The sequence below is a fragment of the Colossoma macropomum genome, unplaced genomic scaffold (genome assembly GCF_904425465.1).
Source record: "Colossoma macropomum unplaced genomic scaffold, Colossoma_macropomum, whole genome shotgun sequence".
NCBI classification, from domain to species: Eukaryota; Metazoa; Chordata; class Actinopteri; order Characiformes; family Serrasalmidae; genus Colossoma; species Colossoma macropomum.
The window spans coordinates 6868511-6888956 of record NW_023494803.1 but is presented as its reverse complement, the minus strand read 5'-3'; the positions used below and the strand labels follow the sequence as shown (position 1 = coordinate 6888956).

Below are 20446 nucleotides of genomic sequence, written 5' to 3'. Positions count from 1 at the left end.
CTTCAGCACTTGGCGGACCCGCTCTATGAGTCTGTGTGGTCTACCGCTTTGCGGCTGAGCTGTAGACGCTTCTAAGGGCTTCCATTCACAGAAACAGCCCTTACACTTGGCTGGGGCAGATCTAGCAGGGCTGAAACTTAATGAACTGACTTGTGGCAGGGGTGGCATCCTATGACAGTGTCACATTTAAATTCACTGAGCTGTTCTACTGCCAGTATTTGTCTGGGTATACTGCAAGGCTACATGCTTGATTTTTATATGCCTGTTAGCAATGGGTGTGGCTGAAACCCTGACCTCAATAATTATAAGGGATATCCACATACTTTTGGCCATATCGTGTATGTTTAGGTGTCTAGGCTTCTGTGTAATTTTCTATTAAACACGTTTTTGGCTTTTCCTCCTGATGCTAAAAAATGAATGACTGTCTAATTGGTGGTGTCTAATTTCTGCGCAGTACTGTTTTTATTGTATATTTTTATTTACATGTAATAGTTCACTAACATCATTATTCATATATAATTTACAGAAATATAATAACCTATTTATTTATTATTTATTAGTATTGTAAGTGCTCTGCTCACTGCTCAATATTAACACCATAAATGTACTGCAGAAACTCATTCTCATGAACAGCCACCACCCATAATAGCACACACTGCTGCCACAAGGAATGGTTTCCTGGATTTAATTATGTTGTTATGATTCTGCACTAAAGCTTCTTTTTCAGGCCCACACGGAGGCTGAATAGACTCAGGCTGAATTTCAGCTAACGCTGAAGCCTCTCCGCTGTTAAAAACGGAGGACAGTCAATGAAATCACAGTGAATCATCAAACCGCAACCTGTGTGACCCATTATCCAATCCAACATTAATAGCCTTTACAGGCCACTGAGCACTCTCCAGGCTCTCGATAAATATCAGAGGTGTCAGAAAAATCTGGCCACAGTAGTAGTGCTTGTGTCAAGCGCATGTAGTGTTGAGAGCCAATTCCCCATTTATACTGCTCCTGTTTAGCCAGCACACTCCTATCGTGGCTTTCACACGAGCATGAAACTCTCACCTCCTTCTTAAAGTTCCAATTCAGTAGGGTTTGTGAAGACATGAGGTCAACCCCAAAGAATAAACATGCAAGCTAGCAATGGCAGTCTCACTTCACCAACTCTCAAACCACAAAAACATCAGTCAATCTCAAATCCGTTTAGCAAAATTGTCAATTGATGTTATCCAAGGTCAGCCCAGTCTTTTTCTCTGACTGTGTTCTATTCAGGTGTGGCTTCTTTCTCACTTTCATTCTAACATACTCGCTCTGTAACTAGGGGCAGATGATACTATCAGATACTATATGATACTATTATATATTATATTATATTATACTATATCGGTATGGGGTAATTGCCAGGTTATTTAGATGTAACCAATATTGTAAACCAGCATTTGTAAAACTCAACAAATACCTGTTATATTTTTCCCATTCTCACATTTTATAAAAAATTTTGTATTAGCATTTTGCAGTCATATGCAAAATTTGAATAGCCCTAGTCATGCTTTTTTACTTTCTATGTGAAATACATTAACACATCCTCTACAGGACAAACTTAAACATGGCATTTTTCTAAAAATTGCAGTGGACCACTTGGATTTATTTGCTGAGTTTAACATATTGAAAAAAATATACATACAAAACATGCCATAACTTTTGTACAGGCCATGTTATATTAAATTCAGCAAATAAACAGTAATGATGCATGAAAATGTGCAGAAGCGTGTTCTCTGTAGAGGTTGTGTTAACTCATTTTCACTTAGAAAATCAACAAAACATGTCGTTTGACCAAGGGCACCCAAACTTCAGCACACGCCCTGTTCATGAAGAATATCGGGTATCGACATTGGCCCACAATTCCCATTCTGGTGCATCCCTATATATTATATAACGCTAACTGTTGTCCACACTTCGGCAAAGCTAAGTACTGATGTGGACGTTCTTACCCTCACAGCCAGTCGAATGGAACCGATCACCATGGGCTTGGTTGGGAGCGGCATTCCGTTTGGCCCCACCTCCTGGCCAGGATCTATCTCCGCCCACTCATTAACCACTTCAGTTGGCCCCTCTTCTAGGGCGACGGTCCGTCCCTGGAATCCCGGCTTTTCATAAAGCAGCCAGCTACACAGAGAGGATAGTGGCCATGATTTACTGTATTATAATGTGCAATGTAAGTACAGTACATTACTGAACTATGAAGACAACTAAACACTAAAGCGACACTGAAGTCGCAGAGCAGCCAGTAAAGCATAAATAACATGTACAACTACTTCTAATAAAGTTTTTGCATTTACATATTCAGTCTAGATCTGAGTTCCTCACTCCGAGTTCTGGAGGGCAGCAGTCCTACCAGTTTATTCTTTGGCTAATTTTGAGGCACTTTCTGAGCTACATCTATGCTCCTTTGTAACCGGTAGAAAGAAACATCGTTGAACATCAAATGCAGTTGTATAGAGAGGCTAAAACTATAAAAGGTAAGCAAAATAAAAATATACTGAATCTTTTTTTCCTCCAGGCAACAAGGCCTAACAGCCTTATGTAAGATATTACCTTAGAAATACCAAGAATATAAAGAAAGCATGTGCTTTTAATTCTCATCCATGTAGTCTATTCTGGGCGTAAGCCTAAACTGTGCATAAGCATAGTTGCATGAAGACGATATTTTAAAATATGTCAAGGTGGCTCTCATTACTTTATGGTTATATTCTAACATATAACAAGGACAGAAATGTGAAAGGCACTTTCAGATAGTTTTCATTGGTTTTGCTTCAGTTCATTGCCTGCCTGGCCCGGAGGAGCTCTAGAAAGAAAACAAACTCTCACCATCCTCTGACGACCTTGAGAGAGATGATGGGGGAGAGCTGTAATGAGGTAGCGTCCTCTACATCCCTGAACACCTCATAGGCCTCTCCTCCAAACTGGGCTTGCTGAAAGATGACCAGCTGTAAGGAAAGACACAAAAGATCCCACTTTGGTTGTAGTACGTTAGCATTTGTGTAATTTACTCTACCACATGGTCTGGTTATTGTAGCATATCCACTCAAGACAATACAAACTCAAACATACCTTTCCAGGGCGTTTATGAAAGCCTCTTACTGTTGTTATCTGCAAAGGAAATCTGAGTATTATTTACTGTGTTAAAGTCACAACACTACAAATCTTTATTATATTTTCACAGGCCAAATTCAGAAATACTGTCTACTTCCACACAGATTAACGTCCATTTATAAAAGCATGAAGGACACAGACTAACCATTCTGTAACAGACTGCAAAAAAATGATATCTTGGCAAGTGAAAATACCACAAATCTTTTCAACATATTTCTTATTTCTTATAACATCGTTGTAAGAATATTATAAGATCGTTTAAGTTATTTTCAAGACACTTTTACCAATTTTAAGGGATTTAATTCAATTTTTTGTTGGTATAATGCTTGAAACAAGAACAATTATCTGCTAGTAGAACTTGCCAAGTAAAAATACTAGAAATAAGTTAAATAATCTGCAATATTCAGACAAATATCTCAAAATACAGAACATTAGACATATCGGCTAGATTTACATTTTCACTTAACAAGATTTATTTTTTGCATTGCATATTTTGGAGAAGGAACCCAGCATCTTAAACAATAGCTTCAGATTTACTTTTGAACATGTCGAGAGAAGCATTTAAGATCCACGTCTGAACAATAAACTGAGGCCCAGTGGGTTAACATTCCTCCTGCACTGAGATATGACTCATGATGCAAGAAAGCAAATTGGTGGGAGGACAAGGCAGGTAGTAACGACCAAAGCTGAACTCAAAGAAAATGCTCAAGACCTCTTCATAGCACAAAATATCTATATTGGAAAAGTTCCATTTAAAAAAAAATATTTTGAGCTCACACTCACCTGTGTGCGTGTTGGAGATGGTAGTTTGGTCTGCGGTGCTTGTGGTTTTTGCTGAGAGGCTGGTTCTGGGGGCTCTGGCAGGCTCTTTTGGCCCACACTGTCTGGTTTCCCTCCTAATGCCTCAGGGCTGACACTCACCTCCAATGCTGGGAAGAGGGAATGTGCTTCTGTGCTTTGGGAACTATTTGGAGTGGCTTCCCTGTCTTTCTTCAGGTACTTCTCCAGGTAATCAGGGAGCTTGACTTCAGAGAAGTTGGGAACAGGAGGAGGTGGAAGAGGAGGAGTGGAAGGACTCTTTAGTGAGTCACCAGACCCACCCACAAGCGTACCTCGATCTGTCAAGTTCCCTTCAGCCACCTTTGGTGGCTGGACAGCTTCAGATGGTGTCACTGGGCTCTTCTCATCCGGTGTTAGAACTTGTTGGGATGGAGAAGTGGGTGATACTATTCCATCTGTAACAGTGTCAGGCTCAGTTTGGGTCCTCCTTAAGGTCTTGGAAGAGCTCATTAGGTTAGATAGGATAGACATTCTTTCTAACCGCGAAGACATCTTTCCAGAACCGTCGGTGGTAACTTGGTCTTCCTCTTTTTCCTTCTCCTCGGCTGCCTTTCCTTCTTCGTTTTTGTCTTGGCCCCGTCGGGAGGAGAGCGACTTGAAAAGCAAGCTGTCTTCAGTCCCCAAGCGCTTCGGAGGCTGCTTGTTCCTTGCTTCCTCATTTTTCCTTTTGATCAGCATGGCTGGAGATGGATCTTTCGGGCCCGTGGTCTTCCGCATCCCGAACTTGAACTCCTCAGGGTCGAAGGTCTTCTCAAAACGATCTTCTTTGATTGCAGGCAGAGCAAAAGCAGGCGTCATCATCCTGGTCTGGCCATGCTTTTTTGGAGGGAGGGAGAACGGGGAGCAGAGCTCTTTGATGTTGCGAATGAAGTCTTCGGAATCATCAGAAGTGTCCAACAGGCTATCATCGCTTGCTGAACAGTCCATTCTTCGTTCCATCTTACTTTGCTTCTTCTCAAATCCTCGGTCCACATCCAGCCAGCTGGACGGAGCTTCCTTACTTTTGGAGAGGCTTTTAGAGCCCAGTGGAAGGTCATGGGCCGTTATTTGTTGAGATTTATTGTTTGGTGGGGGCAGTTTGAGTGCATCAAATACTGACCCAGTCTTATTCTGAGATTTTGTGAGATCAGGTTTATGTTTCTGTTTGGTTTTCATACTATCAGGAGTGCTGGTTGTCATAGCTTCACTCTTTTTATCCATGTGGAAGCTCATCTTCTCAGCTGTTGCAGCTTCCTGATTAGGAACTAAACTTGAATTTTGAGGACATTTCTCTTCAGATGCAGCCTTAGTAACTGGTTTCTTTACAGGGATATCGTCCTTCTTGACAAATTCTGGGGTTAGTGGTTTAAGTGCATCGTGAGCTTTTCTTGTATCAGATGACTTCTGTAATAATTTTTGTTCATCTCTGCTGTCTCGAGCAGATGCATCAACCCTCGCCTCCTCGTGACCAGCTTCCTCAGTTTGAATCACAGCTGCTGTGGTTTTCGACCGGGTTTCTGCATTCACTGCAATACCATTTACTACAATGTCCTTTTGTTCTTCGCCCTCAGCTTGATGAGAGGTCTTCAATGCACCCTCCCGTAATACCGGAGAGGCTGTTTCCTGTGGTCTCTCAGACTGCTCAGAGCTTTTAGTTTCAACTTCTCTGGCTTTTGTGTGGTCACTGGCTGCTGGTTTGAGTGAGACTCCGTCTATCTTTTTAGCAGTCGGTCTGTCCTCACCTGCGACAGATACTCCTGGAGGAGTTTCCTCTTCTTTGACAAGATCTGTTTTTGCTTTGGGCTTATCCGCTTGGACAGTAGTATCTGTTGACGCTTCTCCACCTGATTTTGTCACTTGATAAACATTTGTTTCTGGAGCTGCTTTGGTTTCAACTTGATCAGACTTCTCGACAGCGATCGCTTCAGCAAGGTCTTGTGTTGAATTACCAGCCAATACACTAGCTGTGCTCTCATTCTGTGTTGAAGTTGTGGTCAAAACAGTTAGACTCTGTGGTTCTCCGGTCTTGTTCAGTTTCTTTTCAGGCGTATGACATGTGGTATTTAAGTCTGCTGTATCCTCTATTGATTTAACAACTACATCCTGCATCTCTTTGGGCTCTTCCACCTCCTTTTTAGACGCATGAGTATGTTCGATGGTCTTCAGATTTCTTATCTGCTTGTCCTTGACCGGTCCTGATTTCTTTTCAGATGCTTGAGTTGGAGTTTGCAAGTCTGCAGCACATTCCTTGGGTTTCACACGTACTCTCTGCTTTTCCTCAGCCTTGTCCATTTTCTGAACAGATATTTGAGATGTACTTTTTAAGCTTGCAGTATCCTCTGAAGATGTAATGCTTGTTTTCAGCATCTCTTTGGCTTTGTCAGTGCCCTGTTCAGATTCTAGCTGTGGAGTTTTCAAATCTGCAGTATGCTCAGTGCTCTTCTTGCCTTTGGGCTTTTCCACTTTCTGTTCAGATACTTGAGGTGGAGTCTTCAAGTCCGTACTATTCTCAGCAGTTTTAATGCTCGTTTTTACCATCTCTTCGGCTTTGTTCATGTCCTGTTCAGATGGTAGAAGTGGAGTCTTCAAATCTGCAGTATGCTCAGTGCTCTTCTCGCCTTTGGGCTTTTCCACTTTCTGTTCAGATACATGAGGTGGAGTCTTCAAGTCTGCGGTACTATCAACAGTCTTAATACTCGTTTTCAGCATCTTCAAGTCTGCAGTATGTTCAGTAGTCTTCAGACTCTCCTTTTCTTTGGCCTTGTCCGTTGTCTGTTTAGAGGTCTGCAAATCTGCATTTGTAGCCTTCATACTCTGCATTTCTTCAGCTTTGTCAGCTTCAGATACCTGAATTGGAGTCTTCAGGTCTGCAGCTTCTCGTTTAGAAGTCTGAGACTGAGTCTTCAAGTCAGCAGTATGCTCCAAGTTCATGCTCACACTCTGCATCTTTTTCATTGAATCCATTTTCTGTTCAGGCACCTGAGCTGGCGCTGTATGTTCTACAGTCTTACTGCACACATTCTGCACTTCTTCAGCATCAGATGTTTTTGGTGGACTCTTTAAGGCTGCAGTATGTTCGGTGAACTTCACAGTCGCACTCTGCTTGTCTCTGACATTACCCATTTTCTTTTCAGCTGCTTGAGTTGGAGTCTTCGCGTCTGCAGTGCTCTCAGTAGTTGTCACTCTCACACTCTGAACCTCTTCGTCCTTGTTCGTTTTCTGTTCCTTCTCTTGAGCTGATGTTCCCTTGTCTGCAGCAAAGGTCTCCTTTTTCTCTTCAGATGCTTGCAGGTCTGCAGCATGCTCCATGCCCTCCGTACTCCTTTCTTCTGCTTTGTCCACGCTCTGTTCTGAAACTTCAGCTGGAGTCTGGGAGTCAACAGTGTGTTGTACTTTTCCTTTTTCCACCTCTTTTCTATGTTTAAGTTTAGTGGGACTTTTCTGACGTGGCGCTGGAATACTGCTGCCCGCTGTTGGAAAATCGCTCAGCTCCTTCACGGGCCTTTTTGGTTTAGCTTCTGGTGAGGCCTTCACCACAGCATTCCCAGCAGTTTGGTCACGTTCAGCCCATTGGCCAGGACTTAGAGGACCGTTGACTGTGGATGAATCATCATCATGCTCAAGCTTGGCATCAGTTTGCAAGGGTTGCCTGAGTGAGTCATCTTCTCCATATTCAACTTCTTCCTCCGAGGGCTGTTTTGGAGCGCTGGGTGGGGTTAAACGAGGCAGTTTACTTCCCGTTGGTGATGCTTCGGCTTTGTGTTTTTTTGGAGTCTTTGTCTTGGTGATGTGGGTTTCATTTGTGGCCTTTATGCTGCTCTGCTCTGAGGGAGAGGGAGGCATGTTGTCTCTTTCAGTTTTGTTGACAGATTTAGGGCTTTTATTAACAGAGTTTGTTGATTTGAGTCTGGAGTCAGTGCTTCTGACTGAAGGTTGTTCCGAGCTTTTCGGCAACTTGCTCTTGGGGCTCAAAGGCTTTTCAGTAGAAGTTTGTGATTGTATTTTAGACTTCACACCTTCCTTAGAGTCACTGAGCTCTTTAGGTTGCTCCAAACCAGTAGGTGATGAGTCAGTTTTGTCCTCGGTGCTTAGGGATTTTGAATACTTTCCTTTCTTCGGCTCTTGCTCTGTAGTGTGAGGAGACTTTGGTGCTTGGTTAGCCTCTAAACCTCGAAAAGCCACGCTTACCTCATCCTTAACAGGTGACCTGGTTTCACTTTTACCAGGCGGCAGTGGTGGCTGGGGTTTTGTAACAGTATTACCTGAGCTGAATGTACCACCCTCTGCCTGTGCCATCTCATGTGTCCGAAGCGGAGAGGACACTGACGCATCGGGTGACGTGCTTGTTTGTAAAGCTTTCTTTGGTTTTGGTGGTACATCAGGGGCGGTCTTCTTAGGAATTTTTGACTTGTCAGAGGGCTTAGTGAATGCAGTAGGCTGCTCCCTTGTTGTGGGTGATTTACTTTCTTTTTTCTCGCTGCCATTTTGGGCAGCCTTTCTTCTGCTTTCTTCCTTTGGGGCCTCTGTGTAATTTGTAACTTGACCCATGGCAGCTTTTGTTTTCGGTGCCACTGGTGGGGCTGAGCTTTTTCCAGTACTCTCTTCATTTGATCCACTGCCCACTTTCTCCACACGCCTGGACACTGCAGCCGAGGTTTGTCGGCTGCTTGCCACAACCCTGAACTGTCCCTTGAATCCAGGCATTTCTGTCAACTGAGACTCCTCGTGAGTGTCTACGATGTTATTAGAAAGTTCTGTCAGGCTCTCTACATCCTCATCAAACTGCTGCTCTGTGCTAGCTTCCTCTTTCACAGACACATCATTGCTTTCTCCTACAGAGTCGTATGACTTGATTTCCACGCTGACGTTCTTAAAGTTTGGCTGACTGTGGAAAGAAAAATAACAAAAACATAAAGACACTGCTATGCTGAGAAACAGGCATGGATGAGATTAAGAAGGAATATGTTTTCATTTCCAAAGCCCTCTATACTTAAAGCCACAACCAGGTATTTGCAAAACTTTGGAAAGCAAATTTAAGGCATTTTTCTCACTGAACTGGACAGATTATACATCTTATAGGTCAAAGGGGGAATTCCAAAGATATTTCAGAATTCTAGCATTATTGAAATCGCAATGACTGATTTAAGTCTTTCGGACCTGTTTGACACAAAATACAACAGAAATTCTAGAGAAACTTGCCAAGTCACAATTGTTCCAGACAACCAGACAGAGAATAATGCCTCAAAAAGCTCCCATACAGATACACTGCCTGATGGCTGAGACCTTGTTTTGCAATGGTTTTGAGATAAGCTTTTAGCATGAAATATATTTTTAATATCCAATCATAGCGGAGAAATACATGCAGAGTGGTGGAAGGCAAAATAGCCTTAATTATTTTTTCAGATTTAGCACAAACATTCTATTTAAAAATACACATATTTACAGGCTGTTCTGAATAGTAAATAAAAGGGCTGTTCGCTTAGACATCGTGACCTTGGGTCCAATCACCCCCTCTGTAAAGTAATAAAAGTTGATAAGTTTCTCTACAATGAACCATTTCATATCACACCACTATGAATGACTCTGTTGAATGAATGACTTTCAAATTTTAGAAGAAAAAATCTTTGAAATGACCACATCTATCAGCTAAAAGAGTTAACTGTGCGACATGAAGGCCTACAGTGTGTATCATTATTTTAATGCTTACAAATATTGTAATTATATTAACATAATATAAAGTAAGTATAAATGAGCTTCTGAATGTGTTTCCTTTTGCCAGACACTTATACTGTGCTTATTTAGGATAGTTAGGAGGGGGAAAGGCCGCTGCTTTGACTCTGTTGCTCTGCAATCTCTGATTATGGCCTTCAACAACAATCCATGCTGTTTCTTCAACACACAACAGAGTAACCGTGGTGACCAATGACACATCTCAGACCATCTAAATCACTCAGACATTCAGTCAGGCTGAATAAATGTTTAGTAAATCATTACAGCCCCATGTAAATCATCACATATTATGCTGAGGCTAAGTTAACTGTCAATTTAATTATTTTTTGTCCTTTTCTTTGAATCAGTCCCAAAGTATCGCCTTATTTAACCCAACTTTGTTATCCAACTTTTTAAACATACGCAATATCCAACGCAACATGTAATTAACAAACTGCGGATCAGATTTAAGCAAGTTTAAACAGGCTATTTAATATGCCGGTCTTCTTCACAGATGCCGGCCTTCTTCACAGATGCAGACAAAGTAGCCTAGAGTCAACTTATAATGACTGATGAGTCATAAAATATAACTACATCTCAGGAAAAGCGTTAAATTAAGTGCATTTACCTTAATTCACCTCTTGCGCTCATAAAAACATAATGTTATGTAGCTTAGGAGACGCTTTGACTAAGTAAGTGTCCCATACAAAGGGGAACTACACCATTTTTTCAAGATTTCTGCCTAATTAAATGGTTTAGATGCAAAGTCATTCAGAGTGATTTGATGTGAGACGATTCATTGCAAAGAAACCTACCAAGTCAGAAGTGTGGTGGTGATAGGAACCAGACGTCTGAAGAGTTTAACATCTCTAAATGCTACATCACAGGAAGTTCTTATACAAAATAGTTATGCTGCCTGATGTCTGAGACACTGTTTTACAACAGAAGACACAAGTAGGTTCACTGGTCATCTTGGATAGTAATTAAAGTGGACATATTTGTGTTGTAGACAATGCAACCTCTGGTTCCCATCACCACCAGTGTAAAGGAATCTAGGTATTCAAGCTTCTCTTCAGTGAATTCTCACATCAAACCACTCTGAATGACTTTGTTTACATCTGAGTTATGACAGAACTATGCAGAATTATTGAAAAATAAAATTTCCCTTTAAGATGCAATGAGCGTGCTACTAGTTGACTCAGAACTGTAATACAATGGCAGTACAATTTTCTCATTATCTATTCATCAACATGATCTGTTTCCAAACAAATAACTCGACATTGCACGCATGACAGCTCTAATAAGAGTATTATGATACAGTTTGCTTTCTCTTTTTAGCCGATTTAATCCACACAGCCACAGTTCTGAACCTATGAAAAGCCCTGAGACTCATTGTTCTCCCCTCATACAAAAAATCATGGGAAACTGGAGATCATATTGCACAGTCTGATCTCTACTGGCCTACAAGAACAAAAGCATTACTGCTCACATGCAAACCGAACAGTACAGAAAGGGAGAAAGCAGGTAGTTGTACACATCACAGGTTGACTCACATTCTCACTTCAGATTTCTGTTGGCCTTGAGATGTTATGTCCGAGCTCGCGTCTGGCGTGCCTTCTTCTGCGTTCAAACTCGTCTGTGAGGAGACCCAGACTTTCTTTGCAAAGTACTTCTCTCTCGTGGACAACTTCACGCTCCTGCGCTTTTCAGTTATGACCTCCTCCGCGCCGCTGAGAGGTTCTGCTGGTCCTGCTGTGCCAGTTTTCAGCTCCACTGAGGCCTGAGACAACTCTGGCTTAGAACCTGCTGCATGCGGAAGGACGGGGGCACTGCTGATGTCCGTCCCCTGCACAGGTGAGCTCCTACCTGGGCTGTCTGCAACGGGCGTGGCCAGAGTAGGTGAGTCGATCTCTTCCTCTTCCATGTGCGTTTCCACCAACACGGCTTTGTGCAGCTGCACGGGCGAGGGCGAGGCCTGGCTGGACCCCTCCTCCACCTCAGGGGACGAGGCTTTGGTAGGGCTGAGCACCTCGCGAGAGCTGTCGCTCAGCTTGCGGGACCTCCTGCGGCCCGAGTTCCGTTTCCCCATGCTGTCACCGTCACCCTGCTCCAAAGAGCTCTCAGAGCTTGACTGGTTTCTGGACCCTGAGCTGAGTGTGACCCCAGTTAGAGCGGTGTAATTTCCTTTACCTCCCAGTACGGGTTTCAGAGCGATCTTTTTAAAGTCCGTCCCCCCTGCGACACCTGGAGACTTGAGTTCACAGGGACTCTTCACAGGAACCTCGACGCATTTCTTAAACGTCGTCTGCGTGATCTGCTGCTCGTCTCCGTTGGTCACACTGGTCTCCTCCAGGAACACCTGCAATTTCTTACTGACCTCCCTTACTAGACGCTTGGCGCTCTGGTCTTCGCCGCTCTGCGGCCGGGTCACCTCCCTCACGCTCCCGCGGCTGCTGCTCTCGCTGTCGGCGAACGGCAGGTCTCCTCCATCCGTGATGATGGAGGCCACGCTGCGGACGCTGGGGCTTCCTTTGAGCCTGACCTCGGAAACAAACACCTGGTCTCCCTCTGAGCTACCTGAAGAATGCCTCAGGCCTGCGGACGCCTCTGGATTGTCGGGGCTGGTAGCTGTGGATGCATTTTCACCTGCTTCACCGGATGCGGTCCTGCTCTTTCGTTTCTTCGAGAAGAATGTCGTGACCCGGCTCAGCACGGTTCCCTTTTCGCTTGAGCTCTGCCGTGCAAAGAGAGAAAAAAAACAAACATGGTTAGAACTGTGCCTCCTGTACCAAGGAGGTGTCATACCTGAAAACCATCCAACACATGGAATCGCAACTATTTTTCCAACGTATGAACATTCCAATGTAACCACCAAATGTCAACACTTCCCCGATCGCTTTGAAGCCAGTGTTCCCGTAAAGACCAGAACATCATCCCCAACTTCCAGCCAATAGATGAAAATGAAAAGTTGAGCTAAAACGAAGTTCAGTAAGTTCAGTCTAGTTAATAAGTGTGGTGAAAATGTCTGTGGGCGCTGAATTTCCACACTGTGTCTCCTGACAGGGAGGCCCAAGCTAATGTAAGCAAAGTCTCCAGACGACTTTCCAGCATAAAGCAGTTTTCCCTCACATAGCCACGAACGTGGCAGCCTGCCATCTAGACCCGTTAACGGCTGATGCTGATTTACAACAGAGCTCAGCGAAAACTCTGCGGAAGGATCAACCTCATAGCAGTGAACACTGTAAGCCTACAACATTGTATGGCAAAGAAACCCTTTTCTTTAAAGATATCCGAACAGTTAGGATACAAAAAAACAGATGATTAGATTCAAACAGCAGCACTCTATAAAGTTTATTTAAAATCCCAAACTTGTCCATCTTAAAAACCCACTACATCAGCATGCACTTAAGAGCTACTCCATTAAGGATGCAGAGGCTAAACAGACGCCTGGAGAGATCACATTACACGTTATTTGCATCACAATACAGTCATTGATCAGGAAAAAGAAGCTTTACCTTACAAAGCCAAGTTGACAGCTGTACACATGTCGGCCAAGCTAAGAAAACAGGAGCCAATAAAGTCACAGATATAAAGGAGGCAAGAAGAAGCGCCTACATGCCCAGGCCTACCTGACCGCTTCAATGATTCACTGTCTTTTCCCTCTCAACTGCGCGTGTCACATTAAGACAGGGCAGACTTTTTCCCCCACCCGTATTCCGACAGTATGTTGTGATTGGCTGGCATTGTCCCACCTCCTGCACTAGGATTGGCTGAAAGTGAGCCGGCTCTTACGCTGTGATTGGCCCGTCATATCACACCTCCTGCTTTAGGATTGGCTAGTATTTTCCCGCTTCCTGCCCTACAGACCGTCTCCTGCCATATAATAGGCGATGTGTCCAGCGCTGTGATTGGCTGGTAGTCTCCCTACTACGTTTCCTATTGGCCATTGAGTACCCTTGCGCAAGAGACGGGGCTTGCCGGAAAACAGGTGGGAAAAAAAATACATGCATGGCACGCTCTTTGGAAAATGTTCTTAGTCCGCCTTTCCCGCCCCTCCCCTCCCCTCCCCCTCCCCCTCCCCCTCCCCCTCCCCTCCCTTTTTCTTTCTTGTTGAAACTCTACACGGCCTCTGAGAGCAACTAACACCCCAAAATAACGCATTAAATTAGCGAAAGGAATGTCCTGATTAGATTTAACTCACCATTTTATATCCCGTGGCGGAGTGAACCCGGTTGGTCAGCTACCTGTGGCTGAACGAAACCGACTCAAATCCAGTCAGAGCCAAAAACCCCATAAACTTCTCAACTTTCCGAAGTAGAAACCCCAACAAATCTGTTCACTCGCTGAATAGCAGCTTGGCTACATGTTGTCCTTGGTTATAACTACTGTGCCGGTGTTTGTGAGTCCAAAACGCTGAGAAGACTTTGGTTGAAGTCGAAAGTAAGCGGGCTAGGCTACAAGCTTAGCTTGTGTTGGCTGATGTCAGAAGCCCAAATATGTCGCCCAGGTAGGTTTCATACAAAATACCTTCAGGTATTGCACAACTGCGGGACAAAGTCAAACGCTTCCACGAATGAATCACCCGCTTGTAAAGGCTATTTAGCCTATGGAGACGGCCCTGAGCCAAACAGCCACACCCATGCTGCTACACTCAGCTGCTTTAGCCTAGTCTGAAGCAAAACTCCTGAAATAAACCTGATTTTAAGGTGAACTCCACCAGTTTTTAACAAACGTATGCATGAGTAAATGGTTGAGACGTCAACAAAGTCAGTCAGAGTGGTTTGGTATGAAATGCCTTGTTCTAGAGAAACTCACAGAGTCAGAACTGTTCACAGTGGTGGTGATAGGAACCAGACGTCTGAGGAGTTTAATGCTCCCTCACAGAAAATTATCACATGAAATGCCCTGTCTGATGTCCGAGGCATTGTTTTAGGGTAGTTTTGTGACAAAGTTTTGGTCTAAAATGTATTTTAATCAGTTTATTTTAATCTGTTTGTGGTGGAGGGGTACATGTAGGGTGTTCTAAGGCAAAACAAGCCCCTAAAAACCTTATTTTATCAGATGTTTGACAATTTTACAATCAGCGTTACACAAAAAAACCCAGAAGACACAAGTAGGGTCATTGGTGGTTTTGGATAGTAAATAAAAAGGCTATATTTGCATATACACATACTCCTGGTTCCTATCACCACCACTGTAAAGAAATCTGAGTCGGTGAGTTTCTCCGCAAACGAACCACATCATATCAAACCACTCTGAATGACTGTTCATATCTCAACCACTGAATTAGACAGGAATTTTGAAAAACTGTTGAAATTCTCCTTTAAATGTGATCTGGTTAGCAGCCTGTTATGTTCGGCTACATGCCTTCAGATTTTTTTTGGTGGCTCTGCCTGCTTTTATAATTTTTTTTTAATGCTAATACTTTTTATTTAACTAAGGTTAGGAGGAAAAATATCCAGTTTTTCCTTAGTTACATTTTGTTTCTTCATATGTCGTTCCTAATTCCTTTTTTAACTTTCATTTTTCATTTCTGTCACGCTGGTTAAAGCGTGCGGTTGCTCATACCTAAAGCTCTAGCATTTCACGTTTGACCAATCCTAAAACTTCAGTTCCTGTCCTGATAGATGCTGGACATGCTAAGTTCCACTGAAGTTCTATAGGAAACTCATTTATGTGACCTTTTTTTTTATTTCATCATAATTTTGGTTTGTTTTTAAAGCAACTGTTGCGTCTACATGTTCATTTAAGTAAATTTAAGGCTAGGATTCAAAAAAGGAAAGACATGTGTGGGTAGTATTCAACTAAACCTGTTCACAGGCTCCGATTTCCATAGTAACATAGTAAGTTTTCATATTATTTCCATAGATCCTACTGTCAGCACAATGGAGATCCTACTACAGTCATGAGGGAGTAAGACTGGGCTGACAGGACTCCTTTGTTTCAGACATCCTGTTTAAACACGGCTCCCCCTTTTTCTCTATCCTGCTTCATAAATCACCCAGCAGCTCACCTGGAGGAGGATCCGTCTCTTCAGGTGCGATTTTTAAGGGTAAGACAGTAAGGAAACCAAAACCTACAAGTACAGAAGACACTGTTTTTGACTCACCTTTGTTCTGGTATATGATTTCTTGTGATAAGATAGCCGGTGACCTCGTTCACCAAGACTGGCTCAAAACAACGAGCTGACCGCATGAATCTCCATGACACTGGTTAGTTCCTTGTTCTGTTTTATGGCTTATACGCAGTCACTAGTCCAGGTGTGCATATGGACGATAAGGAGTACTGCATGAGCCAAGAACTTTTGCTTAAACAAGGGAGGTAAACAAGGGAGGACTCATGTTCATAATGGAGAATTAATCCTTTTAATGACTCACGCGATATTTAGCCATTAACTCAGCCCACCTCAGTGATGACACAGGCTTCGCAGTCAGCACTATTTGATTGGCACGAGAAGCGTTCGGCCTGTAAACATTGGCGCAGTGTTCATGTCCCTTACATGCAAAAAAGATCAGTATTTTATAGGTTCTGAAATGAGACACATTGTCCATAGTGTCTCTAAGTTCAGTGACTTTTGTCATAAATCAGACTGCTATTCTGAAGTGGATCACATAAGCATTTCAAGTCAACATTCAACACTCAGTCTGTAGAAGGATCACTGTATTTCCATCCACATTGCCAATCACTCTTAAAAAAGATGGTTCTTCAAGGGTTCTTTAGTACAGGGAGTGGTTCAGTTTAGAACCATGAGTTCTATATTGAACCATTTGATGCTTAAATGGTTCTTTGCATGGTGAAATGGTAATTCAGATTGATGGGAACTGTGTTGTATATAGAAAATGGTTCTATATAGCATCAAAAAGGGTTCTTCTTATGTTACAAGCTTGACATCTTAACAATAGAAGAACCCTTTTTGGTGCTATATAGAACCATCTGATGCTTAAATGGTTCTTTGCATGGTGAAATGGTAATTCAGATTGATGGGGACTGTGTTGCATATGGAAAATGGTTCTATATAGCACCAAAAAGGGTTCTTCTTATGTTACAAGCTTGACATCTTAACAATAGAAGAACCCTTTTTGGTACTATATAGAACCACATGCAACACATTCTACATCAATCCGAAGAATCATTTCATCATGCAAAGAACTGTTTAAACATGAAGTGGTTCTATACAGAATGCATGGTTCTAAATAGAACCACATATATAGCACCAAAAAGGGTTCTTCTATTATTATACATTTGACATCGTAAAACAATAGAAGAACCTATTTTGGTGCTATTTGGAACCATTTTTAAAAATGTTCCATATAGAACCATATACAAAACATTTTTAGGAACCATACAACCATGCAAAGAACCATTTAGACATGAAGTGGTTCTATACTGAACTTAAGGTTCTAAATAGAACCACATATATAGCACCAACAAGGGTTCTTCTATTGTTACACGCTTGACATTGTAAAACAATAGAGGAACGCTTTTTAGTGCTCTATAGAACCAGTTTCTAAAAGGTTCTATGTAGAACCATATACAACACATTCTCCAACAACCTGTGGAACCATTCAACCATGCAAAGAACCATTTAGACATGAAGTGGTTCTATACAGAACTTATGGTTCTAAATAGAACCACATATATAGCACCAAAAAGCGTTCTTCTATTGCTTTACAATGTCAAGCGTGTAACAATAGAAGAACCCTTTTTTCTATAGAACCATTTTTTAAAAGGTTCTATATAGAAGCATATACAACACATTCTCCATCAATCTGAGGGAGAATTTCACCATGCAAAGAACCATTTAAGCATGCAAATGGTTCTATATAGAACCCATGGTTCTAATGGGTTCTCACCATTAGCACTGTGCCTAAATCATCGTGCACTTGCCTCAATCACTGACAAGTTGTTAAGTAATCTCTAAAAGCTTTACCACTGTATGAAATACTGTCCTCTATAAAAATGGACAACAGTACAGGTGAAATGTAGGTTTCACGATGGCTGTTAATACTGTTTTTAGCTATGCGTCATGCTTCTGCAGCCTCTTAGCTCCTGTGCAAAACTAAAGAACCAAACACCAAACAGGTCTTGGTGAACTCCTGTGAAAATTATGTAAATTTGGCTTTCATCACATTATTTCTTTAACACGTTGCTATTAATCCAGATTAAATCCCTGTTTGGCTGTTTGAAAGTTGTTGGAACTATAGCTGGAGTCTTTTTGCTACAGTGAAATCTTCAGGGTTACATATTGCCGCTGTTGGAACAAAACCTTGTCTCCATTTTTGTCTCCGTTTTTCAGTTTTTGACATTTTTTGAAAATGCCTGTTGGCCTTTACATTGTGTGTAAATTGCATAATGAATAGACCAAAAGAAAATAGCCCAAAACTACTTGGAAAAACGTTTGGTTCCATTGACTTACATTAGCAGTAGAGTATGTTTTTTACTTGTCCTGTAAAGTTACCATTTTGGAGATACGAGGTTTTCTTCTGACAACAGCGATATACTGGCCTTCAAAATTTCCACATAAGTTTGTTTCCAAACTGCAAAGCTCCTGATCCGATAGTGGCAGCAGCAGCTCTGCAAGGAAATAGGTAACAGCTGACAGCCAACAGGAAGGCAAGGTGAACATGAGCATTACTGTTGCCATTGTTTAATTGTGCCTTTTATCTGCCAGGCCATAATCAGTAGATCAGCATGAAGTAGGCCAGTCCTAAAGCCTTCGCTGAGATCGGGTTACCCATCTTTTACCAACACGAGACATTCAACACCACTCATCTCCTGTTAGTGATACCTGTGACCTGACGAGAAACACGATGACTGCAGCACCACCGGTGGCGCCAAACAGATGAGTGAGCCAGTCTCTGGCCCCCTCTACTGGCAATATAATGCAATAAGATTCAATGGATTTACAAATGAGTTGAAGAACACATATCTGGAACACATATACAGCACTGTGCAAAAGTCAGAGACCACCTGTTTATTTCATTTTCAGTCAGAATGGCTGGAAATGTAAAGTACTGTTATCAACAAAGTCACTGAATATGTTTCTCATATAATATGCTACACCAGGGGTGCACAACTCTGGTCCTGGAGGGCCGGTGTCCAGTGCAGTTTGGAGGATTCCCTACTCAAACCCACCCACTAAACCTGCCAATTAACAGATAAATGCAGTCAGGTGTGTCTTAGTAGGTAAATAACCAAACTGTGCTGGACACCAGCCCTCTCGGACTGGAGTTGTGCACCCCTGCGCTACACTTTTAGGTAAGGAGAAAATGTGCATGAATGCGCTGTACATGGTTCTATATAGAACCTTTATGAAAGGGGTTCAATATAGCACCCAAAAGTGTTCTTCTATTGTTACAAACTTGATGTCACAATAGAAGAACCCTTTTGGGTGCTATATATTATATATATATTATATATATATATATATATATATAGCACATATACATAACCATATACAGCACACTCTGCATCAATCATTAAAGAACCATGTCATGATGCAAAGAACCCTTTAACCATGCAAAGAGTTCTTTGAGTGTTCATGGTTCTATATAGAACCTTTTTGGAAAGGGTTCAATATAGCACCCAAAAGTGTTCTTCTATTGTTACAAGCTTGATGTCACAGCAATAGAAGAACCCTTTTGGGTGCTCTATAGAACTCTGCATCAATCAATGAAGCACCATTCCATGATGTAAACAATCCTTTAATCATGCAAAGAGTTCTTTGAGTGTTCATGGTTCTATGTAGAACCATTTTCTTTACTAAAGAACCCTTGAAGAACCATCTTTTTAGGTGCGTAGAGTAAGAGTTCAGCACTGCAAACCAATGGGATCTTTCAGAAAGCTGCTGTAATTAAACTAGATGCTGATAAACATGGTAGTTTTTGGCAAAATGAAATGTAAAGAAACTGAACCTTTAAAAATCACGGCTTGCTTCTGTACGTTTTGCCTATAGTGTGAATAAGCTAAAAAATGCTAGTCAGGTGAAATCTGATGATCACTTTCACCTGACTAATTACTTTTTGCGAGTTTTAAACATGCCAGATATATAAGTGGGCAATATGCTGGTATGTTATTATTGTGATAAATTACGTGTATTCCTGAGTATATCATGAATAGGGCTGAATGATTTGTTAAAAATATCTAATTGCGATTTTCTGACCATTACTGCCATTGCACTTTATTTTATCAACAGTTAAATATAATATTTTTTCAGTAATCAGTTTGTCCACTCTTTACCTTTTTTTACAGCTTTCATTCTTTTCTGGAGAATGACTTTCATCTACAAGGGTTTTTCCACACCTCCAAAGTTCAGTCTTAGAAGTTGGTTAATAATTTTTTGAAGTGATCAAACACATTCAGTGGTGTTGAGGTCTGGACTCTGGGGTGGTCAGTCCATTGTTCAGCTTCTTTGTTTGATGTGTCCGTCTCCTTTTCTCAGTGAGGTTCTTCTTGACAGCTACACGTCCTTTCAGACCCACAGCGCTGAGTCGTCTTCTCACAGTGGAAGGATGGACAGAAACACCTGTGGATGTTTTCAGATCTGAAGCAGCTTGATTTTCTCCTCTCTCTCAGAGATGGCAGCTTTAAGTGCTGTTTATCTGATGGGGGCAGTTTTGGTGTCTACCGGGTCTTCCAGGTGGTTGTTAGGAGCCACATTTTCTCTGTATCTTTTAATCATTTTGTGAACTCTAGTCTTTTCACTTAATTTCCTCTGATTTTCCCCTTTCTTAGGCAAGTTGATCAACCCTAACACTCATGTCTAATCTCT

The 20446-nt window shown here is 42.1% G+C and overlaps 1 protein-coding gene across 6 annotated transcripts in view; it reads right to left on the bottom strand.

Annotated features, from left to right (window-relative positions):
- The window catches only part of crybg1a (crystallin beta-gamma domain containing 1a), a 109934-nt gene that overhangs the window by 32005 nt on the left and 57483 nt on the right, over positions 1–20446 (bottom strand). For 3 of the 6 annotated variants that reach the window (XM_036593180.1, XM_036593181.1, XM_036593183.1), the window contains exons 3-7: positions 11229–12412; positions 3931–8851; positions 3106–3144; positions 2863–2981; positions 1986–2160 (exon numbers count right to left, since the gene is read on the bottom strand). In XM_036593180.1, the coding sequence (XP_036449073.1) occupies positions 1986–2160; positions 2863–2981; positions 3106–3144; positions 3931–8851; positions 11229–12412 (6438 nt within the window). Of the gene's footprint in view, positions 1–1985; positions 2161–2862; positions 2982–3105; positions 3145–3930; positions 8852–11228; positions 12413–13876; positions 14242–20446 lie in introns of those variants that run through there. The other 3 variants (XM_036593184.1, XM_036593185.1, XM_036593182.1) reach the window with 3 other exon arrangements.